General features: G+C 43.2%; 1 protein-coding gene across 3 annotated transcripts in view; it reads left to right on the forward strand.

Annotated features, from left to right (window-relative positions):
• The window catches only part of MAGI2 (membrane associated guanylate kinase, WW and PDZ domain containing 2), a 2996284-nt gene that overhangs the window by 2047877 nt on the left and 921720 nt on the right, over positions 1 to 26687 (forward strand). For all 3 annotated transcript variants that reach the window (XM_078679471.1, XM_078679479.1, XM_078679488.1), the window contains exon 5: positions 8626 to 8836. In XM_078679471.1, coding sequence (XP_078535597.1) covers positions 8626 to 8836 — 211 coding nt within the window. The remainder of the gene's footprint in view (positions 1 to 8625; positions 8837 to 26687) is intronic.

The raw sequence follows: 26687 nt of genomic DNA on the forward strand, positions 1-26687 counted from the left end.
TCGAGTCCATGATTAAACAGGGAATACTGAAAGAAATCGTGGGTAGTCCATGTAACTCCCCGATTATGGGACTGCAGAAACCAAATGGGAAATTTCGGATAGTGCAGGACCTTCGAAAGATTAATAACATAGTCGTTTCATGTTGTCCAGTGGTACCGAATCCATCAGTGATACTGTTTCAGATTCCATTCCAAGCTGAGTGGTTCACTGTGATCGATCTTTGTCAGGCTTTCTTTTCGATCCCTCTGGACGAAGATAGCCATTTTCTTTTCGCATTTAAGCTGGAAAATCGCGTCCTAACATGGTGTCGTATCCCACAAGGGTATACAGAGAGTCCATCGATCTTTAACCAGCTTTTGAAGAAAAATCTTGAAAGTCTAGTGCTGCCCCAGAAGTCAGTTCTGGTCCAGTACATAGACGACCTCCTTGTGGCGTCAGAAACAGAAGAAGCTTGCAGGGAAGACTCCATTGCTTTGTTAAATCACCTAGCTGCCAATGGGCACAAGGTGTCCCCGGGAAAATTGCAGTACTGCCTGACAGAAGTGCAGTACTTGGGACACAGAATTGAGAAAGGCAAACGAAAGGTGTCACCAGACAGGATAGAGGCGATCATGAAAATGAATGCGCCTAAGACACAGAGAGAGGTCAGGATGTTCCTAGGGATGGTGGGTTATTGCCGACAGTGGATCGTGAACTTTTCACTGAAAGCAAAGCCCTTGCAAAAACTGACGCACAGGGAGGTGAGTGATCCGGTACCATGGGACAAAGACTGTTTGATGGCGTTCCTACAGTTGAGAGAGGACCTGTGTCGTGCTCCGGCATTGGGAATGCCTGATTACAATAAACAATTTTTTCTTTACTGTTGTGAGAGAGAAGGTTGCGCGTTGTCTGTGTTGGTCCAAATCCATGGGAATGCCCGTAGACCAGTTGCTTATTTCTCGGCTACTTTAGACCCAGTAGCCGCAGCGTTGCCCGGATGTCTCAAATCCGTTGCTGCAACGGGTGTCAGCATTGAGAGATGTGAAAATATCGTCATGGGGCACCCGTTAGAGGTGTGCGTGCCACATTCTGTTGAACTGTTGATGACCAGGACCAAAACACAGCATCTGACCAACAGTAGGCTCACGCGCTATGAGCAAGTTATTCTTGCTGCAGAGAATGTGACCCTCAAGAGATGCTCTGTTTTGAACCCTGCTACCTTAATGCCACTTCCAAATGATATCGATGATGATGATGAATATACAGACCATGACTGTCTCGATGTGACTGAACTATGCACCAAACCCAGACCCGACATCGTAGATGAGCCACTGACTGACTCAGACGAAGTTTTCTTTGTCGATGGCTCATGTGTAAGAGACGAAGTTGGGCAGTTGAGAGCAGCTTATGCTGTTTGTACAATTGAAGGAGTTGTGGAAGCTGGGTGCCTGGAAGGAGTACACTCCGCTCAGGTAGCCGAGATTATCGCCCTGACACGTGCTTGCTTAGCAGGCAATCAAATTCGAGTCACCATTTACACCGACAGCCAGTATGGGTATGGGGTAGTTCATGATTACGGGCAGTTATGGTCTCAAAGAGGGTTCATGACTTCTTCAGGCTCTCCCATTCGCAATGGAGAGTTTGTGCGCCTGTTGTTAGAAACATTGCAATGCCCAGCAAGTATCGCAGTTGTAAAGTGCATCGCACATACCAGAAATGAGGACTTTGTTTCGAAAGGCAATAGATATGCTGATGAAGTTGCACGGTATTGCGCGGAACAAGGTTACTCTTTTACAGAGGTGGATGTGGGTGGAATAAATGTAAGAACTGAATTAGCCATGATACTGGAAACCGTTGATACTTGGGATGAACTGTCAACCATGCAAGAAAATGCTCCTGATTCTGAAAAAGAAACATGGGAAAAGGCAGGATGTGTAATGGGTGAGACCCATTTTTGGGTCTCAGCAGACGGCAGAGCAGTGTTGCCCAATGAGATGGTGAGTCCAATGGCTAGACTCATACATGGTCCCGTACACTTAGGGAGAGATGCTATGCTGAGAGTGTTTAGACAGACTTGGTACAATCCTAAGTTTAGAATAGCAGCAGAAGCAGTGTGCCAGCGTTGTGTGACCTGCCAGCAGCTGAACGTAGGGAAAAGAACACCAGTTGCATTAAGTCACATAGGAAGGTCTGGAGGTCCATTCAATAGAATGCAGATAGATTTCATTGAAATGCCAAGGTGCAACCGCCTCCGCTATGTCCTGGTGGTTGTTTGTGTGTTCTCCAGATGGGTTGAGGCATACCCTACACGTAGGTGCGACACCCTCACAGTGGCCAAGTTACTGCTTCGAGAACTCATTCCTCGCTTCGGGGTGCCGGCCTTTTTGGAATCAGATAGGGGAACACATTTTAACAGCGAGCTTGTGAAGATGATCTGTGTAGCCCTAAATATTGACCAAAAGCTGCATTGCAGTTACCGACCAGAAGCCTCAGGAATTGTGGAACAAATCAATGGCACAATCAAGGCCAGAATAGCGAAAGTGTGCTCCTCAACGACTCTGAGTTGGCCTGATGCCCTGCCATTAGTTCTCATGAGCCTTCGTAGTACCCCAGACAGAAGAACAGGGTTGTCACCACATGAGGTGTTAATGGGGAGAGCAATGAGGCTGCCATCTATTCCAGCTACTGCACTGTTAAATATCACAGATGATATGATCCTGGACTATTGTAAGGGGCTGTCTGACGCCATGCGTTCTGTGTCCCTCCAGGTGCAGGCTGCCGAGGTTCCAGCGTGCCAGGGCCCTTGCCATGACCTGTATCCTGGGGACTGGGTCCTGGTAAGAAAACACGTGAGAAGAAGCTGTCTGGATATTCGTTGGCGTGGACCCTTCCAGGTCATCCTGATCACAAACACGGCTGTAAAGGTGGGAGGCCTGCCCAATTGGATCCACGCGTCACATACGAAAAGGGTTCCAGCACCTCTGGAAACAGCTCCTCTCTCGGATAGACGTCCAGCTGAGGACCGAGAAGCCATAGAGGGGGCTAGCCAAGCTGTAGAGGTGTCAGCGGAAGCAGGGAACGAGTCTGACCAAGCTGAGGACGGTCAGTACAACAGCGAAACAAAAGACGCTACAGAAGGAGAAAGTAGCTGGGAGTACGAGTCTGACCCTGACAGGTCTGAAAGAGAGCGAGAACAGACCAGAAGGAGAAGGAGTAGAAGGGCACGTGGAGAAGCAAATTGGCCGCAAAGAAGAAGTTCTAGCCTGAGGTCAACTCCAGAAGCAACCCTTCCTCCGATATCAGAAGACTCAGACCTAGAAGAAGGTGCTCAGGGCGCTGAAGCACCGGACCGAAGAAGGTCAAGAAGAGTGCGTGTGCCTAACAGAAGATACTCCACACCTGAGTGGACATATCTGGCGACAAATGTCTGTGAAACCGGAGACAGGGAGGATCCGAGCGGTGGTGGTGTCCAGTTCTGAGCCCATTATCACCGTGGAAATACGACTGTTGGTACCCGGTGTCGAACAAGAAGGGTCACTAACATTCATGCTCCCCAGACCTCCCCGCCTCAGCAAGTTAAAACATATGTTTCTTACAGAATTGCAATTCCCCGACTTTGGTACAACGATAACAGCACATGAAGAGCACAATCTTCGTTTGGAAATACTGAACTATGCTATTGAAGCTGCAACCACAAATCTGATAGTAGACTGTTAAAGAACTTTGTAAATAAAGCAAGCAGAAAAAAAAAAAAAAAAAAAAAAAAGAAGATTACCTAGCGCCCAGGAAGCAGAGAATGTTAGGGAACTTCCCTTGAGTTGATGGAGAAGGGCTAGGGTTGTCTTTTTGAACTGTTAAAGGACTTTTTGCGAAGAAGGTTGTCAGCCTCCAGTTGTGTGGATTCTAAAGACAAAAGGATTGAAAAGAGACTGTAAAGGAACGAGAGGAAAAGAACTTTTTGCAAAGATAAAGAGAGAACTATTTTGTCTGACGAAATGGAGGCCGGCACCCCGAACCGCAGAGCTAAATGTATAATAGGTACACTAATAGTAGGAGTGATAATATTAATAGCTTTAGTGGTAACAATTTCTTATGTAAAGGGACATGAGGAAGAGGTAAAGGTAACTGATGTGAATTCTGCAGAAACGCTTACACCCACTGTTGCTGGTGAGAAAAGGGAAAACACTCAAGAGAAAGCGTTATTGGCTGCAGAAGCCCGCAGGTTACATGTAGACGAGTCCCAAGGAGACTTTAGGTCAAATGCTTATGCTAAACTTTTATATGAATACGTGGATGCCATGGAGGTTAAGGATTGCTACGTCTGCATGCAGTTGCCGGCGTCTGTAGATGAAGGAATTCGCTATCATCACCTCCCTCTGACATATGGCATTACATGTAGCTTATTGCTTAGTATATTTTATGAGAGAGATAGTTTTGAATACTATTTCTCAAATTATGATTCAGTGTTGCCGGAAGTCCCGAATTATAAGCAGATGAATAAATGGGATTACTGGAAGAGTGAAGACAGATTGGCCAAGTTCTTCATTCCTTGGATTACCTTAGATACTTCACATGCCCGTAGAAATAACCTGACATGCAAGGTGTCAGAAGTCGAGAAGAAGTTCATAGGGCAGGTGGATGATCGTTACAGGAGACAAAAGATTTTGAAAAAATCTGGACAAGGGAAAATAGATTGGACCGAGGAAGAGAAGTCACACAAGAGAAAGGGTAGTAGTGGTCCAATAGCTTTAGATAAAGCGCAGAGAGGAAAGTTATGTCTTCACCGAGCCAAAACGTATTATGAAAATGTATACGTGGGTGAAGTTGACTGTGAACATGCTTTTAATTTAGAGTACTACACTAAGGATTTCCTGAAGGGAATGCAAGTGATTCCAAATGTGTATTTTGTATGTGGAAGAAATGCTTACGTGAGACTACCTGACAACTGGTATGGATCATGTTACTTGGCAATTGTCTTCCCCAAAATATATCATGCACAAGACTTAGTGATCATTGAGGGTCAGACATCATCGAGGGGAAGGAGAGATGTAGGTGATGCCGAAATGGTTGGAGATGTCTTTGGAGCTATGTTCCCTCTTTTGGGAATAATCCTTAATGATGTTAAAATTAGACGACTGGCAACAGTTGTCGACAGGTTGTCTGCCAGCACTGCTCAGTCCTTAATGCTGGTAGAAGGAGAGATGCAATCGATAAGGGCTATGGTTCTTCAAAATCGGCTTGCATTAGATGTCCTATTAGCAAAAGAGGGCGGAGTCTGTAAGGCTTTGAAGGTCCAGGAATGTTGCACTTACATTCCAGACAATTCGAAGCCCCTTGAGAAAGTTATTAAGAACATAACTGATATTCACAAGGAGATCGAAGACTTGAGTAGGGAAAATGTTTGGGAAAAGGTGGGCCACGGAATGAGTGCAGTTGGAGGGTGGTTTTCCACCTTAGGCAAAAGCTTTATTTGGTATGTCCTAAAGCCTATTATCATAATATTGATCTGTGGGATAATATTGTGGGGATTGGTGAGGGTATTCAAATGGTACAGAGCAAGAAGGTCAGAAAGAGCCCAAAGAGAGCAGCTGCAGAGATTGGCTGCCATACAAGATAATCAGTACAGGAGTCTGAGGGCTCTGGAAGCGCAGAGAATGCCAGCAATAACTGCAGTTTAAATGTTAGTGATGACCCCGAGAGGTCATCAAAGGGGGGAACTGAGAGAGCGCAAACTGATTTAAATGTATGAGTACATCACACTTACCTGTAGTAAGCACAAATCGTGAAGAGAAATGCCATGAGTGCTAATAGTATCTGCAAATATATTCCGAATGTATAGCTAATGTAGAGATTTAAGTAGAAGTGGAACTAATACAGAAATGTGTGACATTATAAGACTTTATTAGATGTGATTATTTTTTTGAATCCATGTCGTGAAGCTGCTAAAACATAAGATGGTATGTGGTTAAGAGCAGAACGTGGTAGGCCTCAGGGCCAGAGCTGGAGGGAAAGGGAAGATGGTTCTTTTCACGACACAGATTGTTTTAACGTTTTTGGTCATTGCATTAATGGGCCATGATTTATAGAAATGTTTACTGAATAATAGAATAAGAGTATTAACATGCTTTAATTAAATGAAGAAGTTGAATGCTATAATCATAATGAGAAATATTGTAGGCCTGAAATGTTTTAGCATTGATTTACACGTACATGTCTGGGTTGAGAAATGTTGCAAGCCTTTTTAGAAGTCTATGAGAGTTGGGTTCTTGGCGGCAGATATCTGTCTGCAACAGGAAAGGGGGGATCCAATTATAAATGAATGAATAGAGGTCTGTTCAGTAGAAGGCCCAGACATGGAGGAGGGTTCTGGAATGTTTAAGGGGTATCAGCGGGCCGGAGAAGAGTCTGAGAAGCAAGGTCAACTCTAACGTCTGAGGCCCAATACAAAGCATCATGGAAAAAGCCTGAAGTTGCACCACGTGAGAGGCGTTTCGCAAGGGGCGTCTCAAATGTTGTTGACTGTTTTGTATTAGGGACAGCACCCCTGGGTGGAGTTAGAGCAGAGACCTGAGGACCCTTTAGAGAGCGGATGGGTAGGCAGAGAGGGGTCATGACTGGAGAACTTTAGGTTTTCACCAAGAGACTTAGAGTGGGTGACTTCCCTTGGGGGTCATTCATTGCTGACACCTTTGTTAGGTTGGGATTTGGTTAAGTAGGGATACCATCTAGAACAGGGTAGGGACGCCTAACCTGTGTTTGTTTTTCCTCCAACCTAAATGAAGGAGAGATATGCGTCTATGCTGATAGCTTTATTATTCTTAGAACTTGTGTTAGTGATTTCTGTTGCTCGTCTGAGGGCTTTTCGAGAGCACATGTATGTAATTGGACCTGTGTATCTCGTGAATCTCATTCTGAGATGCCTGTATTTGCAGCTCATTATATCTTTACAATAAACTTTTGAAACCTAGAAGTTGTCCGTGATCTTTGAGAGTAGAGTCCTTTCTTGGGTGAACTAACTTGCAGATAGGTGTACTGTTTTCTTCCAAGACAGGCAACAAAGGTTCAGTCGACCAGATCGAGGTTTGGATCAATAGATATAAGGTATCGATCAAAATCTCGCCCTTTCATAGCTGTCTAGAGGGAATGCACAAAGGGTAGCTGTCACCCACCCAAGATGTGTATTGGAGACAGGCTGCAAATCACACAGAGTAATAACCACAGAGAAATGTCCACTTTCTAAAAGTAGCATTCCTAAAATAGTAAGGCCAAATCCAGCCTTACCAGGAAGGAGGATTTATCATTACCATTACAAACATATGAACCATGAAAAAACTACTCTTCTCTGATCAGAAATTACAGCTTAAAAGTGTATTAGGGAATTCCCAATGCTAGCCTAACAGAGGAGTGGACCTCACAGTAGTGAAAAATGAAAAAGGCTGTTTGTCACTACCAGGAAATGCAAAACATACCAGTACATGTCCTACCGTTCATTTACACAGCACACTGCCCTTAGGGCTACCTAGAACCTACCTTAGGGGTAACATATGTAATAAAAGGGGGGTTTAAGGCTTGGTAAATAGTTTTAAATGCCAAGTCAAAGTGGTGGTAAACTGCACACATAGTCCATGCAGTGGCAGGCCTGAGACAGGTTTGAAAGGTTACTTCTGTGGGTGGCACAATCAGTGCTGCAGGCCATCTAGAAGCATTTAATTTACAGGCCCGGGGTCTTTGTTTTCCACTTTGCAAGGGACTTACAAGTAAATCAAATATGCAGAACTGGTATAAACCATTCACACCATGTTTAGAGGAGAGAGCACAAACACTTTAGCACTGGTCAACAGTGGTAAAGTGCCCAAAGTCTTAAAGCCAAAAAAAGGTTACAACCTCAATATTTCACAGATCCAACACTTCAAATAATTAGATGAGCAAAACAAACTACTACTCAAGGAGATTTTAAATGTAAAACACACAACCTTTAAAATGATCACGCACACAAGCTAAAACAAAACACACAAACACTTTCTATCATGTTGCACCCCATTATATTAACATCTACACAAATCACACATATTAAATGCAAGACCTATTGGTTCGGTAGTCTTTGTTCTTTCTTACACTTCTACATCGTGATGAGGCACTGGAGTAGCACATGCAAACTTTTTTGGGGTTGGGGAGTCGACTTATAATTCAAAGATCTCCAAGTGTTCTTTAATTCTTCATGACCTAACCTCGAGGAGTTTTAATTTTAGGACAGGGCCAGCTTTAGGGCAGTGCGACAGGTGCGGCCACACTGGGCGTTAACCTTTGGAGGCGGTGCTGACCTCGGGAGGGATGGGGGGGCTGTGTTTAACAATAGCTTATGATTGGAGAGATGAAGGGCCCTTTTGCCCGGTGGTAGTGAGAGAGGTCGTGGAGGCGGTCTTGGGATGTGGGGGCGCCAAAAGTGATTGTCGCACTAGGCGCCACCAACACTATCGCCCCTGTTTTAGGACCCCCAGTTCTCTGTTAGTAAAGTGACTCGTCAAGACCTGTTCTGATTGCATATTAACAAAGTCTTTAACCAGCAGGTTTCTGATGTTAACAGCGTCGTCGTGAGGGAATTGAGAGCATATGAAGGCTAAATCTGTTCCTGTTTCTCTCTTGTAGAATCAAGTGAGCATGAAGACAAGAGTACAGATGCCTCAGGTGAGATTTCTTCTCAGCCTTATGCTGCACCGCTCTACAGCCAGCCCGAGGACTCCAAGGATGGCATGGATGGCAAGAAACTGATTAAACCTGACGACAGTGACGAGCTGGGCTCGTTGCCTGATAACTGGGAGATGGCGTACACGGAGAAAGGGGAAGTCTACTTCATTGAGTGAGTCCCGGACGCTTCTTTTCTCCACAAAGTCACTGCATGTCCTGTGTTTAGAATGGAACGTGTTGCGGTGCCAAAGGCACATTGATGCATTAGTATTAAGGAACTTGGTAAAAGCAAGTTTGTTGCCATTTTGTATGGAATTACTCTTTCTTTGGATTGAAAACGAGTTGGAGTAGGCACGTCAGTGGGTGGAGCTTGCGAACGTCACAGGGCAGGAAGTAAGAATATCTGCCCCAAGCCTTTAGATCCGGTCACTTGGTGCTGCTCTAGGAGGGAATATTGACATCTGCAAGAGTCGGGACTGCCTTGTATGAAGTGTAGCAGCGTGAGACCTGAACACCTGCAGCACGCGCGCAGCTGGGAAGCTGCCAGATACAAATAAAAAGGGAGTTTCACAGTCCGCGTCTTCTGCAGCTGTTAACAGATACCTACGATCAAACGGAGCTTAATTTTCTTGAGCAGTTTTAGTTAATTAAACCCTAATGGGGCAGTATTCTTTAGGCTGTTGTGAAATGAGAAGGGACTGTGTAAAATAAAACTCTCCCTTGCACGCAGTGTCCTTGGGACGCGGTGTTTTCCTGTGTGACAGGACTGCAGGAGGACTTGTCCCCTGTCCCCTGACTCTTGCGAGAGGGCGCACAGAGCACGGTGTTGAACCAGAGCCCCATGGAGTCCATTCATAGGCCACAGGGCTGTGTGTTCAAAAGGCCCATGGCCCCGTTGAGATGTACCAGGCAATCATAAGACAGACAGATATGTACCTAAAGAGAGTCAATCCACCTGAAGTACATCAACACTCAATGGGGTCCCTTAAAATGGCGCTGACCACTGCACTCTGCTAACTTCCTTATCCATCACTGTGAAACAAAGTACAGCAGTGTAATATTCTTTCTACTCAAAATGTCGCCACATGTCACAGGCTTTCATTAACGTCAATACAGGGCTTGTAGTGGTCCACCGCTTGAAATGTGGTGGTTTAATATTTGACACTCACAATTATAAAATGGATGTTCTAAAAACCAAGATGTGGGAACTTTCACGAGAAACACATGTAGCCTCCCTACAAAACTAGTAGGAGCGATGCGGCTTCTAATACAAATTTTAACATTGGGGCCATAGTATGCACACATGTACTGGCTCACTACAGAGCAGAGCGCCTGTGTTTCTTTTATGCATTTGCAGTGCCTGAAGCACATACTGGTAACCAGTGCTTAATTTGTAAAGGAGTTAGTGCCAGGGCCCAAAGTTGCTCTCAGAAGCATTCAATTGGCACAAACTAGCAAAAGTCATGGTACCAAGGCTGGTTTAGTGTTATGATAGGACAGGGATTACTATCATCACAGTATCACAATAATGGTGGTTCTTCTCTGTATATCACCCAGAATATGTTAAAGGAGAGGCCATAGTATGAGGTTGTATTTACAACAAGGGGTGGTGAGGGACAGAGTCTCTGAATTAGGCAGAATACTCTCACCCAGTCAAAAGATCAGGGCTAGATCCAACACCGTTTTTTAGCTCATTGCACCATCCCAGTTTCAGAACCTGGCTGTATGCAAATTAGTCTGTTCCTGTCCCAGTGCATGATGGGAACAGGGCAAACCAAACTACAAAAGCCAATTCTTACACTGGGAAGGAAACAAGCTTCCGGGGACCGGTTTCTGGCATTACAGCCGTCTTCGGCCCGGCTTGCTTGAATCCTGATGGTGCAATGAGCAAGGGACTCATGTCTGAGTATACCCTTCCACGCTTAGGGTGGACAAAAATATTTACAACAAGGGGTGGTGAGGGACAGAGTCTCTGAATTAAGCAGAATACTCTGACCCAGTCAAAAGATCAGGGCTAGAGCCAACACCGTTTTTTAGCTCATTGCACCATCCTAGTTTCAGAACCTGGCTGTATGCAAATTAGTCTGTTCCTGTCCCAGTGCATGATGGGAACAGGGCAAACCAAACTACAAAAGCCAATTCTTACACTGGGAAGGAAACAAGCTTCCGGGGACCGGTTTCTGGCATTACAGCCGTCTCCGGCCCGGCTTGCTTGAATCCTGATGGTGCAATGAGCAAGGGACTCATGTCTGAGTATACCCTTCCACGCTTAGGGTGGACAAAAATATTTACAACAAGGGGTGCCAGCCGGGCCGAAGACGGCTGTAATGCCAGAAACCGGTGCCCGGAAGCTTGTTTCCTTTCCAGTAAAGAATTGGCTTGGTAGTTTGGTCTGCCCTGTTCCCATGATGCACTGGGCCAGGGACAGACTAATTTGCATACAGCCAGGTTCTGAAACTGGGATGGTGCAATGAGCTAAAAAACGGTGTTGGATTTAGCCCTGATCTCTTGACTGGGTGAGAGTATTCTGCTTAATTCAGAGACTCTGTCCATCACCACCCCTTGTTGTAAATATAGTATGAGGTTGAGCCTTTTGAAGGGGGAGAAGTGACCATATATCACTTAGCGTCCCCTCAAGAAGCGAGCTTTACGTTTCTTCCTGAATTGTATGAGGGTTGGGGTTGTTCTGATGTTGGTGGCAATGTTGTTACAGATCCTGGGGGCATAGGCTGCGAAGTCTGGTTTTCTGGTGTTCTCCTTCCTGCAGTGTTTAGCCTCTAATTGGCAATGTCGGAGCTCCTCATCTGGTGCTGACCTCCAGGTTTTGTTAGATTGATAGGTAGCGCAATAGGATCTTGGTGCAGCTGATATTGGAGATGATTCCAACTTGCAGGGCACTTAATGCAAATTCAAGGAGGATGTGTTTGGATTTCTTCAGGCTCTGGATAAACTGTGCAGCTGCATGAGGGATGCCTTTCAGCCCTGTGTAGAAAGTCTATGGGATAGATTCAGCGTTGCCTTCAACTGGGTGGGTCAGGACTAGGGCTTGAATTATTGTTACGAAGTCTTCTCCAGGGAGAAAAGGTTTCACTTTTTTCAGGAGAAAGAGTTGGAACAAGGCTGCTCTGGTCTTCCTGTACATTTGCCATTGTTTTGGTTTGTGCTATGAAAGTTCTACTACGTACACATATACACAATAGAAACTTTATGTTCAGTATCAGTGGCTCAGTAACATCAATTGCTTGTTATTAATAGTACCTCAGTGACATTAATGGCTAAATATTGTCAGAGAGCAAGTATTATCTGTGTCTCAGTGTCAAAGGCGAGTCATTATTTTCATTGACTGAGCATTTACAAGGAATAGCATTTTGCATGGGTGAATATTATGAGTAGCTCAGTGCCAGGGTGGTTTCTTGTTTTGAATGGTTTGGCATTTTCAGTGCCCCAGTATTGCCAGTGTCTATAATACCAGTGGTTCATTGTTATTGGTATTCCGTACCATTATCGATTAAATGTTATAATCACACGGTCTATATCATGGGTTTCTTTGAATTAACCTTGTTTCAGAGCCATTGATAACACAATATCACGGTTGGCTGAGCATTATTTGTTGCTAGTCAATATCAGAAGCTCGGTATTACAAGTGACTTATTGTTTTCATTGGTTCTCATAATTAGTGCATCAGTATTTTTTGTTGTATATTTTAGTTTAGTATTTATTGTCAGCCAAGGGTTGGTGTCATTAGTAGCTAACAGTCAATTGTGATCTCTGTCATCAATGGCTGGGATTTTCCATCTATCAGATGAATAGTACCTTTAAATAACGTAGACACGCAGGAACAGTCGAAACTGTGTAAAGACAAGAGAATGGACATTTTCAGTGGCTGCGTGCTTTGTATGTGCTGGTATTTAAATTGTCCAAACCTGAATGGGAAGAGAAAGAGTGCTTAACAAGAGAATATGATATGAGTGAGTAGGATCAGACACAAACACCTGTGTCTCTAGAGGGTCCAGATAGGCCCACATCCCAGCTCCATTTCACTGCCCGCTCCCCGCTTTGGGCCCCACCAACACAACTGTTGAAAGTGCTGAGAGGCGGCAGAGCAAAAACAGACACTGCACCTTAACACATACAGTAATTTGTCCACCTACCTTTCACTGCAAAGTAGAGTTTATTTGAGTCAATACAACAGCCCATATATTTGCTTCAACTGGTCAAATCTTACACTGTATGTATGCAAGTTAGTGTATCGATATCTAAGAAAATACATGGGCATGTGTATTATATATATATATATGTGTGTGTATGTGTATATATATATTCACTGAAAAAACCATAGGTTATAGACCATATATAGTTAGGAATTAGCATTTACAAAACCTTGAAAATTCACTGAAAAAACCATAGGTTATAGACCATATATAGTTAGGAATTAGCATTTAAAAAACCTTATTTTACTCACACAAAACCATTGAAATTCCATATATAGTTAGTTGCACTAACTATATATTGCGCACCCGCAATCCACTGCTGATGATGTCACATATTACATCATTCATGACATGGTCAGTGACATCACTGATGACATCACTGATGACATCTCAAATGACATCACTGATGACATCACTGATGACAACATCCAGTGACTATGTTTCTGTAAAGTTAAAATATGTCTTACATATTGAAGAATGAGTGGATGTATAAGTGTCTGGACGAAGGATTTAGTAGGTGCATGACTGAATGTATGAGTGAGTGATTAAATGTGTCTCACTGAGTGCATGGGTTAGTGACTAAACTGTCTTAATTTGTGCATCATTATGTCTGTTGTTCTGTAAACTGCTGCATGTGTTGATCAGTAGCTATATGAGTAACTATATGGGTTATTGATTGATTGCCCAAGTATTTGCATGGGAGACTGAGTGTGTGTGTGGCTGGATGGGAGGTGTGTGACTCTGTACAGATCAATGTGTACTTGTATCAATGATTGTATAAGAGAGTAAGTATGTGTTAGTATATGGTTGAAAACGTAAGGTGCTCTATGTTTAACTGTATAGAGTAGAAAATGGAAGTGTGATTGATTCTTTACAGGACTGACTAGGTGTGTGAGTAACTCCATGGATGAGTGGCAGAGTGTGAGTGTCTGTATAGGTGTATGAGTGCATATGATTGTGTTGTAAACATGAGTGATTGTATGTATGAATGATTGTATGGGTGAATGAGTGAATGTGTGTGTAGACGTAGGAATCAGTGAGTACGTATGTAGTAACTAGTATTGGTGTGTCAATGGTTTCAAAAATTATACTCTGTTTTTAACACTGGGTGAAACAGAGGTTATATTAAAATGTGAGGAGATGCATTGTATTGTCACATGAATGATATCATCAGTGATGTGATCATTGATGTCAAGTGAGATGTCATCAGTGATGTCATTTGAGATGTCATCAGTGATGTCATCAGTGATGTCACTGACCATGTCATGAATGATGTAATATGTGACATCATCAGCAGTGGATTGCGGGTGCGCAATATATAGTTAGTGCAACTAACTATATATGGAATTTCAATGGTTTTGTGTGAGTAAAATAAGGTTTTTTAAATGCTAATTCCTAACTATATATGGTCTATAACCTATGGTTTTTTCAGTGAATTTTCAAGGTTTTGTAAATGCTAATTCCTAACTATATATGGTCTATAACCTATGGTTTTTTCAGTGAATTTCAATGGTTTTTTAATAGCAAATATCATAAGCTGTCGAATGTCAAGTACGTGGTAAGAATTTTTTTTTTCGTGTTTATGCACACTGATCTGCTTTGATTGCTGCCCCCCACCCCTCATTTCTATTAGGAGTACTCTCTCTTTGCAGATAGTGAAGGGTAGTTAACGCAGCCCTTTCCCCCTTTGTAATCCGTCGTGCCTGCTTCTCTCTCCATTTGATTGATTGTTCTCTTTGGTTCATTCTCTATTTACAAACAAGCACAGAGTCGCAATACTCTGTTTAGTCTTTGCAGATAGCGAAAAATCGTGTAAAAAAACAAAAGGAATCGAGCAAAATCAGTAGGCCACTAATGGGATCTCTTTTGACCTCGCTAAAATAGAAACATTAGGAACAACCTGTTGAAAATAGCAATGCGTATGTATATAAGCGGCGTTCATTTGTGTTCACAGTACCCCTTGTTGATTGTTTCAATCGAGCATTGAATTGTTCGAAGTTAATTCTCTTAACGATCTTCTCTACCTGCAAACGAGGAAGAATAGGAATATTCTATCTCCCTTTGCAGATAGTGAAGGGTAGGTAACGCAAGCCTTTAACACGTCGTACCTATTTCATTCCTCATTGATTGATTGATTGTCCGAACATTGACTGTTTGGGAATTAGTTCTTTTTGGAGGTATTCCCTGTTTGCAAATAAACGTAGGAAAATCTTTGCAAGTAGTGAAAGGGTACGTAATGCGGACCGTTCTCCCCCGTTGTAATCTGTCATGCCTATCTACTCCCCACTGATTGATGCACCTTTTTCACCCGGACCATTTACTAGAGATACGTCATCTGGCCCGACCAGAGAGCACCCCTAGTGAAAAGGACATATGCAATAATAACGAAGTGATCACTGTATCCTGTTAACAGAAACTTTACCATGAAACAACCTGGAAAGAAAAAAATAGGAAAACGAAAATCAGTAGGCCACTGATGAACATGAACTTTTATTAAACAACGAACAAAGAAACGATAACATAACGTAATGATAAAACCTATTAATGTCCTAGAAACAAGAAAACGTTAAAATATGCCAGTGGTGAGAGACCAGAAAAACAGTAAGAGAAACCAAATCACCCCTCGCTGTCCCACCGCCTGCCACGCCAAAAAAATCGATAGACTAGGGAAAATGCAAGTCAGTAGAACATCCACCCCCACTCTGGAAACTTCCAAGGTGGGGCAGGGTTCCGGCTACGCCCAGCCGGGAGCAGCCCATATAAGGCAGGTCCTGCTGCCACGCCTCGGCCAGGAGATCCTAACGTAGGGTGTAGCCGGAGGAGAGGCCGAGACCAGCGGGACCCGGCCAGGGGATTGCCTTTACAACGCTGAACAGTTGCAGGGGGGGGGAATGTCTCCTCGACCCTCCCCTCTCTCTCCCAGTCCGGCCGCGGTGGCCCTTGAGAGTTGCAGGTAGTCCCGCCACATGCTCTTCCGGTCCGACCACCAACGGTCGGGGGGCCGAGGCCGACGGGATCCGGCTGCAGCCGATAAACCAAGAAACCCGTTCATGGGGCCAGAGCCAGGGGCGTCCGGCCGACATCCACCGGAAGCCCGGCCCGAAGACGGACGGGACACTTCTTTCTTTTATAATGGCTGCGACAACACTGGAGGGGGATGTCTTGCACATGCCTCCGACCCCCCCCTCGTCCTCATCGCCTGGTCCGGCCATAACAAATCTCAAGCGAGACGCCGTGGGGTGCACTGGGAGGGAGAGACGGTGCGAACAGGCCTCTTCCGCCTCCCCAGGTGGAGGCTTCCCAGCTGCACCCTCAGCGCTCCAGGCGGTGGCATCCTAACAACTACAGTGCTGCACAGTTTCGGAACGACCTAGATAACGGTTCTTCCACTGTGGCCATGCTGCAACGTCTCGCCCGGCAGGGTGGAGCCCGTCCGCTCATGTGACCCCGCGATCGCCGGTAGCTGCCGAACTCTCAAAATGGCGGTCGACCTGGCAAGAGCGGGCCCAACATAAAGAAATGGCCCGGTCACTGGTTGACTCCACCACCGTAGTCCTCCACGACCTTGAAGATTCTAGAGGAGCCGCGGGAGTCTCCGACCCCCGATGGGGAATGACTGCCATGATCGCCCGTGGAGTGACGAAACTGTATCCGCGGGACGTCGGCGCTCCCATGCTGGCGACAGCCTCACTTTGAATTACTACAATCCTGCAGACCTTACTTCCGGTGAAAGCACAGTGTGACCCGGTAGGAAAAATTATTGCACCCCCTCCCCTTTTTGACTGATAGTTCAAACCACCGATCCTTTCCTTTGCCCTTTTAACGGAACTTTGGACTGCCTCCCCCTCTTTTACATTTTCTAGAGAAAACAAAACATTAACCACTACATTAGCATAGCAGTTGACACCAGAACTGTTTTCAAATTGAAAACCAACAACATCTTCAACAGAATCCTTTTTGTTTCTGCTGTGACCCTGCTACAGCACAGGCATTGTCCCCAGCAGTAATTCTGCAATGCCGGTAAGAATAGCTGTGGTGCCTACTGGACTCACTCACCCCCGCGGCGCCCCACGCCATTTTTTGCTGGGCGGCAACTTACTAGACATCACTTTCGTGCCATCTAGATTTCAGCGCGTTCTGCTGCCTTGGAACTATTCGCACAACAGACCGCTACTGACAAGAATATTTCATTATTGGTGCTGTCAATTTCAATAAATCTATTGGATAATTAAAAAGAAATTGCCACGGTCTCTTCGTTGTTTAAATGTTTTTACTGTTTTTGTTTTGTTGTATATATTTATATGTTATTAAAGTTTTATATTCCTACTACTTTGTTGGAGTGCTATATATTTTTAATGTGACACATAATTGTAAAAACTTTGATGTACAAAGAGTCATTCCTGGAATCTTCCGCTTCAGGCTCGGTCCCCTCCCCAATCACAATACAGGATGGTTTTCAGATAGTAGGAACGCGTGTGCTGTGACGGATCACATCGGGTGTGGGCCTTGATCTACTATAACTCCTTTGAAGAGGGGTGATTCTTTACAGCTGGGGCCATAAACTACATCTGCAGGGCTAGCTGATAGCCTAGGACCGGCCTGGACATTCGGACACAGAGGAAGAGGAGTGTCAGAGGGTGCGGTAGTGAATAGGGCGAAAGGGAGGTGTCGGGCGGGCACAGAGTGTGATTCTCAGGGAAGAGCAGCGCAGATGGGGGAAGGTTTATTGCCCATGCATAAGACAGAGAGCGGTGGTGACCAGTGCCTGGGGGAGATGCTTACGAGGGTGAGGAGCCATGCTACGAATCGACAGCGTGCAGAGAGTGGGTCTGGTCAAGACATCTAAAATGGCTGCCGTGCACGACAAAAGTGTGGCATTTCAAAAAAGGCAAGATGGCGCAGACAATGTTTTTCAACACTTCCTCATTTCCTTCGAATCGAACGTTAACAGACGTTGGGGCATATTACCAAAGTTAAGCGATATTTATCGCTAACGATGCTTACCAACCAATTTTTTACCACTAAGCATCGTCAGAAATTATCGAAGATAAACCTTACTATTATCAAGGTTTATCGCAAATGCGATAATAAACGGCCGCAATGCATGAATATCGCTAAAAACTCAGCGATATTCATGCATTACCGAGCTAATACTCTTAGCCATGTTATCCACCTCCCATTGGATAACATGGCTAAGAACTGCTCAGGGCAGGTGTTACTTTTTGGAGATATTCGCGCTTAGCGCGAATATCTCCAAAAGTTGGTAATAGGAGATAGATATCTTGCATGTTGTAATGCAAGTTATTGTGGTATATGGAACTCATACCATAATCTCTCAGGAAAGCAGAAACTGATCCTTTTGGGACCGCCTAAAAAGGCCTAGGGGGTGAGGAGTACTCTACTTTGCCCCCTTTTCACGTTCCGAACTATTTTATTTTACTCTCTTCTGTAATTACACAAAATACCAGCGATAAGATGCATCGGAGACACACAGTGAGAGAAAGGAGGCCGGAGATGAAGAAGACATGTCAAATACACATTGGAGATAATATAGTGGCAGAAGGGAAGTAAATATGAGTAAACTTACCATGTAACATAAAAATGTTGCACTCTATACTATAAGTCTCATTTTATACTACAATCACTTCGCTACAACCTCATAAATTAAAAATAAAAATAAATAATGTCTCAAACAATTTTTGATTTCTAAATATAAATTTATTCTTCATAATTTTCTAAATTTGAAACAACTAGTAACATGTCCTCATCAGTAATTTCCTCTTCAATCATCTCATCTGGAATCTCCTCATTAAAAGTCTGCAATGATGATTCTTGTAACTCTATGGTCTCCAAACACTCGATAAATTCGCCATCAAGAGATTGATCAAAAAAATCATTCAAGTCATCTCCTCCTTCTGACAATATTTCATTATTGGTGCTGTCCATTTCAATCAATGTAGTGGAATCATTCAAGTCATCTCCTCGTGACAATATTTCATTATTGGTGCTCTCAATTTCAATCAATGTAGTGGAATCATTCAAGTCATCTCCTCCTTGTGACAATATTTCATTATTGGTGCTGTCCATTTCAATCAATCTAATGGAATCATACAAGCCATCTCCTCCTTGTGACAATATTTCATTATTGGTGCTCTCAATTTCAATCAATGTAGTGGAATCATTCAAGTCATCTCCTTGTGACAATATTTCATTCTTGGTGCTGTCCATTTCAATCAATCTAATGGAATCATACAAGTCATGTCCTCCTTGTGACAATATTTCATTATTGGTGCTCTCAATTTCAATCAATGTAGTGGACAATTCAAAAGAAATTGCCACGGTCTCTTCATTGTGAGCCATTTTATTTTGAAATTGCTTGCTGTAAATTGCAGAAAAAAATAATCACTTTCATTTATCGTTTTTAGTAATACATAATATAAAACTAACTTCATCAAGTATTTAGTATAACAGAAGGACTGCAAATAAATAACAGAAAACATTTTTCAAATTATCTTCAAGTGTACAACATAGTTCCCCTTACAAATTAACAACTCACCTTTTTAAAAGTAGCAGAAGTGTTAGTACTGTGTAAATCAAACACCAGAAATTCACCACCAAAAATTCCTCACAAATGTACCTCAGACAGTAGTATCACAAAATGGCTGTGGTTTCCTCTCATTTGACATATATACATAACCAATTAACTTTCATCACACACAAATACAAAACCAAAGTAACATTTTAATTGGTTCTAAATTTCAACACTTTCAAATGTGTTTTCCCCATGCAATTTTCCATAGGACATTTACATACGTCTACAGCCTGAATGGCTGAACGGAATTACACCAAACTTGGCAAAATGGTACATCAAACCTAAGAGGTCAGGAAGGATCTACTATGCCCCCTTATGGTCATTTCCCCCTTCGCTTTGGCCTCCTCTTGTCTCTCAATCCTACCGAGGGACAAGATGGCGGCCGCTACGGACTGTTTGGAATGTTGACAGACGCCGGAGAACCAATCAGCTTCGCAAAGCTCCGTAACGCGAAAAGTACGCGAAGCGGAGCGCTGTTACAGATATATATCTTTTTTTCAACGTTAATTTCTCAAAATCCACTGGAGCACATATATTGAGACCTAGCAAAGGCACATCGGGCTACCAGTCCCTAATATTTTGCCAAGTTTCGTGCAAATCCATTCAGCCGTTCGATTATTATTATTTTGTTTTTTTTTTGCCCCGCGGGGCCCTTTTAAAACCTCCACATCAAACCTAGGGGGTCAGCGAGGATCTACTATGCCCCCTTATAGTTATTTCCCCCTTTGTTTTGACCTCCTCTTGTCTCTCGATCCTACCGAGAGACAAGATGGCGGCCGCTACGGACTGTTTGGAATGTTGACAGACGCCGGAGAACCAATCAGCTTCGCTTCACAAAGCTCCGTTGCGCGAAAAGTCCGCGAACCAGAGCGCTAACCGGTCCGCTGTTACAGATATATATCTTTTTTTAAACGTTAATTTCTCAAAATCCACTGGAGCACATATATTGAGACCTACAAAAGGCACATCGGGCTACCAGTCCCTACAATTTTGCCAAGTTTCGTGCAAATCCATTCAGCCGTTCGGGCTAAAAGTGAGGCCAACCGCCCTATGGAAAACTCAATGTTAAAAACACGTTTTGGGACCCCCCTTTTTTCTCGGCCCCCACTGGACGAACCCCCCCCAAATTTTCAAGGGCTGCTCAGAAACAAAATGTGCCATTTTCCTGAAAATTTCAGCCGATTCCGTCCACAAACGCCAAAGTTATTAGACATAGAATTTTCAAAAAACCCATAGAGAAAAAATCCTAACTATATATACCTACTGGCGACCGCCAGTAGGTAATATGTATGCATGCATATGTATATATATATATATATGCCAAAACACCTCCGGGTTAGCGAAAGTAATGGGCGCACTCGTGCTGTCTCTCCACAATGATTTTATTGTATTATCTCAGCATGGAAACAAAATTAAATGATCTACGCGTTTCGGTGCTGCTGGCACCTTGCTCACGATCACCTTGTTTACATTTTTTCATCACTTTTAAATTAACCAATGACGATGGATGTTACCTCACATCCTGTGTTACTCTAGGCATTGTGGTATTTGTAGTTTTTAAAGAATTTTTATATAAAAAGAGTCTGTGTGGTGAAGTTAGACCTTTGGTTGCATCGGTATTCACTTTGTCACATTTTCATATATCCATTGCATCATGAATATTTATTTATGATTATTTTTCGTTTTTAGATGTTTTTGTTCGTTTTTCCGCCCCTCAGGTGGGGATATTTATCAACCAGATTGGACATATCAGTTTTTATGGCCCAACCAGATTAGCGTATCCCTCTGGTGGGATTTGTCATATTGATTTTGACTGTTTGTAAAGATGCTCTACACATTCCTGTCCATCTGTCTTTATCCTTCACCTGCTCATTCTGATTAATCTCATAAGAGGTGGATGTACAACTCCTCTGATTGGTTCAGGCCATGCGGATGCAAGGTTCTAAAGTTCAAGATGTGGCGCGATTCTTTTTTGCGCAGGGTTTTCTCACGATCTCCACCACGTATGTTCTTCGGTATGGTTTCTATTCCGAAAAATCTTAGTTTTAGCCAATCCGCATTGTGCTTCAGTTCCATGTGTCTAGCCACCGCATTTGTTCTATCCTTGTGTGTCGTTGCTCTCGCATGTTCCATTATTCTTTTCTTCAGTTCGCCCTTGGTGCTTCCCACATACATCAAGGGGCATGGGCATACGACACCATAAATTGTGAATTCTGTCGTGCAGGTTATTAATTGTTGTATCCGCCATTGTCTGTTGTGTGGTAATGATATTTCTTTGGTAGGTTTGGCGATTTGGCACATTTTGCAGTTGTAGCATTTGACAAAACCCGTGGTTTTCAACCACTCTTTCTTTTTAGTCGTAATGCAGTGGCTATGGATCAGCTGATCTTTCAAATTTGGTGCTCTTCTATAGGTGACCACTGGATGTGAGCCAACTATTTTACCTACAGTGTCATCCAAATGGAGTATTTTCCAATTCTTTCTCATTATTTTTACAAGTTCATTGCTGTTTTCGGAGAAGTCCATAATGAGCCGGATTGGTTCACGTGTGCTTTCCTCTTTTTCTTCAATTGGTTTTGTCAGACCCTCCTGTCTTGTTTTTTCATTTGCCTTATGCCAACACTTTTCAATATTTCCCAGATTATATTTCCGGTTTTTGAATCTTTGTTTGGCCTTGGTGCTGTGCTCTAGCCATTCCGTGTCTTCACTGCATATCCTTCTGATTCGGAGGAACTCCCCGTATGGTATGCTTGATATAAGAGACGCTTGGTGACAGCTGGTTGCTTCCAGTGTTGAATTAGTAGCCGTTGCCTTTCTGTGAAGGGTCGTTTGGATGTGATTCTCCTTGATATAAATCCGAGTATCCAGAAAGATGATCTCCGTATTGCTGATTTCATAAGTGAATGTTAGTCCGGCCGTGCTGGTATTGATGATGTTAAAATATTCCTGGAATTCATCTTTCGTTCCGTCCCAGACAATCAACAGGTCGTCTATAAACCTGATCCAACACATGATCTTTCCTGTGAATTTGTCATGTTCTGCTGCCCAAGCTATCTCCTGTTCCCAATACCCCATCGTGAGACAGGCGTAATTGGGGCTGAATGAAAAACCCATCGCGGTTCCATTGCGTTGTCTGTATAGTTCTTCCCCGAACAAGAAAATATTCTGTGTGAGGCATAGTTCCATCATGTCTGACAACATTTGGTTATGGTTTTTAAACCGGATATCTCTCTGCTGCAGGAAATAATTGCATGCTTTCAGGCCCAAGTTGTTCTGGATGTTTGTATACAATGATACAACATCCATGGAAATTAGTTGGTAGTTTTCATGCCATGGGATGTTTTCTAGTCGTCTCAACAGGTCGTTGGTATCCTGGATATATGAGCTGAGTTGTGTGACATGTGGTCTGAGAAAATGATCGATATAGTTCGAGATTGGTTCCAGCAAAGAGCCCTTTGCAGATAATATTGGTCTGCCTGGTGGTTTGTTGCGATCTTTATGCACCTTTGGCAGGAAATATATTGTGGCTGTGATTGGGTGACTCGTTGTTAAGTATTTTTCTTCGTCACTGTCAATGAGGTTATTCCATTTCCATTGTCTTAGTTTTTCATCCAGCTTGATCTTAATTTCCGGAGTTGGATTTGTTCTTAATCTTTCATAGTATTTGATATCCTTCAATTGACGGTGAGCCTCAATGATATATGAGCTCTTGTCCCAGATCACAATATTACCGCCCTTGTCAGCCATCTTTATTTCAATTTGATCATCTTTACAAAGGTTTTCTAACCCCTTCCGTTCTTCTGGTGTCAGATTGTCCTGATAATTAGTTCCTTTGATTTTGTTTAAGTCTTGGATTACTGCTTCCTGGAAGGCATCAACCTTGTTACCAGGTGGTAATTGTGGATAGAATTTCGACTTGGGCTTTAGTTTGCTGATGCCTGCTCCCTTCTGGGTAATTACTTGACTAACTGTTATTTCATCCTCATCCGGAGTGTCAAGATTCAGGAGGGTTGTGAAGGTTTCCGCCTCTCTGACACATAAGTCTGGAGTTTCTTGGCTTATCATCGGTGTACTGTTGACATTTTTACGTTTGTTTTCCTCAAAGAATTTTGCTAGTTTGATTTTTCTCACGTAGAGATATAGGTCAATCCTTGCTTGGACGATGTTCATTTTCTTTTTTGGACAAAAATTGATTCCTCGTTTGAGAAGCTTCATTTCTGCTTCAGTGATTGTTCTTTTTGAGAGATTTATGATTTGTAGTTCTTCCATTACTTCCCCCTCTTCTGGCGCATGCTCCTCGTTTCCGCACCTATTTTTTCGGTTGGTTGTTCTGTTCCGGTTGCCCCTTCTTGTCTTCTTCTGTTTGTTGTCCAGCGACGGCCTTTTCCTCTTCCTCTTTGTTGATTTTGCGCGCCCCGGCTCTGTTCCCATTGCCTTTGCTGCAGCACGAGGCGCATATCCCCTAAAAAAGGCATCCTTTCTTTATTCATTGATGCTTCAGGTTGTTCCTCATTCCCTTCAGTTGATACCAATGAACAGGAGGATGAGGCACTGCTAGACAGATTTGCGCTGCGTTTTTGTGGGGAAAGTTGTTTAAAAAAATCATATTTTCTGGAGAATGTAAATATACATCCCTCCTCGTAATCCACAGTGTCCCTAATGAACTTGTTATGTTTACGCTCTCGCACAGTTTCCTCATGTTTCGCAATTTGACTTTCCAGTTCCTCCTTGAACTTCGTCATTTCACTATTCAATTTCAAAGAGGCAATCTCCTTCTCCATTTCTTTGAGTTCCTCTTGTATTTTATTTAAGCCAATTTCAATGTGTTTCACTAAAATTGCTACTAAGCCCAGAGATGAGTGAAGGATGAATTCCCCCCATTCCTCCAAGAGTTCATTTGATGTGTCCTGATGGCTAGGCATTAACATTATTCTCAAGCCTCTAGGTACCATTTTTGCCTCCAAATACTTCTGTAATGCAATAGATTCCCAGGACTTATTGATTTCTTTGCGGCTTAATTTCTCCCACAATCTCAATTTGCTTTTCACATCAGATTTTTGCGTGTCCGCTTTAGTTAGTTTGTCTCCTTTTTCTCTCTCAGTGTTGCCTTTAACAAACATCGTTGTTAACATCTCTCCTCTTTTTGCTGCCCTTTCCTCCATTATTTGTTTCCTTGTTTTGCTGTATGATTATTCTTGTGTATTTATCGCGATGCGTGGAGATGCAGTACCCGTCCTCTAATGCATTTATCAAGTGGGTGGATTCATGCGCGCATCATACTGTGATGATATTCTGCTCGCGCTTTTCAGTTCCCAAATGCACTGACGATCGGCAACCAAACTGACAGGCTTTCCGTTTTGCACGCTTAGTAAACCGCTCCGCTCTCCCTCCACACAGACACACGCTTACCTCATCCTCTTCAAGCGGTGTGTGTGCCTCGAGCTGCGGTTGCTTCTTCTTGTCAGCGTTCACTCCGGCTGGGTGAATTAATTCCTCACACGTCGGTTCCTTTTTCCCAGTCCTTCGAGCGCTCAAAGTGGGTGCGTTTCCCTACGGCGGAACCTCGCCGTTGCATATGCCAAAACACCTCCGGGTTCGCGAAAGTAATGGGCGCACTCGTGCTGTCTCTCCACAATGATTTTATTGTATTATCTCAGCATGGAAACAAAATTAAATGATCTACGCGTTTCGGTGCTGCTGGCACCTTGCTCACGATCACCTTGTTTACATTTTTTCATCACTTTTAAATTAACCAATGACGATGGATGTTACCTCACATCCTGTGTTACTCTAGGCATTGTGGTATTTGTAGTTTTTAAAGAATTTTTATATAAAAAGAGTCTGTGTGGTGAAGTTAGACCTTTGGTTGCATCGGTATTCACTTTGTCACATTTTCATATATCCATTGCATCATGAATATTTATTTATGATTATTTTTCGTTTTTAGATGTTTTTGTTCGTTTTTCCGCCCCTCAGGTGGGGATATTTATCAACCAGATTGGACATATCACTGCTTCACAATCACTGAAGCAGAAATGAAGCTTCTCAAACGAGGAATCAATTTTTGTCCAAAAAAGAAAATGAACATCGTCCAAGCAAGGATTGACCTATATCTCTACGTGAGAAAAATCAAACTAGCAAAATTCTTTGAGGAAAACAAACGTGAAAATGTCAACAGTACACCGATGATAAGCCAAGAAACTCCAGACTTATGTGTCAGAGAGGCGGAAACCTTCACAACCCTCCTGAATCTTGACACTCCGGATGAGGATGAAATAACAGTTAGTCAAGTAATTACCCAGAAGGGAGCAGGCATCAGCAAACTAAAGCCCAAGTCGAAATTCTATCCACAATTACCACCTGGTAACAAGGTTGATGCCTTCCAGGAAGCAGTAATCCAAGACTTAAACAAAATCAAAGGAACTAATTATCAGGACAATCTGACACCAGAAGAACGGAAGGGGTTAGAAAACCTTTGTAAAGATGATCAAATTGAAATAAAGATGGCTGACAAGGGCGGTAATATTGTGATCTGGGACAAGAGCTCATATATCATCGAGGCTCACCGTCAATTGAAGGATATCAAATACTATGAAAGATTAAGAACAAATCCAACTCCGGAAATTAAGATCAAGCTGGATGAAAAACTAAGACAATGGAAATGGAATAACCTCATTGACAGTGACGAAGAAAAATACTTAACAACGAGTCACCCAATCACAGCCACAATATATTTCCTGCCAAAGGTGCATAAAGATCGCAACAAACCACCAGGCAGACCAATATTATCTGCAAAGGGCTCTTTGCTGGAACCAATCTCGAACTATATCGATCATTTTCTCAGACCACATGTCACACAACTCAGCTCATATATCCAGGATACCAACGACCTGTTGAGACGACTAGAAAACATCCCATGGCATGAAAACTACCAACTAATTTCCATGGATGTTGTATCATTGTATACAAACATCCAGAACAACTTGGGCCTGAAAGCATGCAATTATTTCCTGCAGCAGAGAGATATCCGGTTTAAAAACCATAACCAAATGTTGTCAGACATGATGGAACTATGCCTCACACAGAATATTTTCTTGTTCGGGGAAGAACTATACAGACAACGCAATGGAACCGCGATGGGTTTTTCATTCAGCCCCAATTACGCCTGTCTCACGATGGGGTATTGGGAACAGGAGATAGCTTGGGCAGCAGAACATGAC

This window comes from Lissotriton helveticus, chromosome 1_1 (assembly GCF_964261635.1).
Source record: "Lissotriton helveticus chromosome 1_1, aLisHel1.1, whole genome shotgun sequence".
Classification (NCBI taxonomy): domain Eukaryota; kingdom Metazoa; phylum Chordata; class Amphibia; order Caudata; family Salamandridae; genus Lissotriton; species Lissotriton helveticus.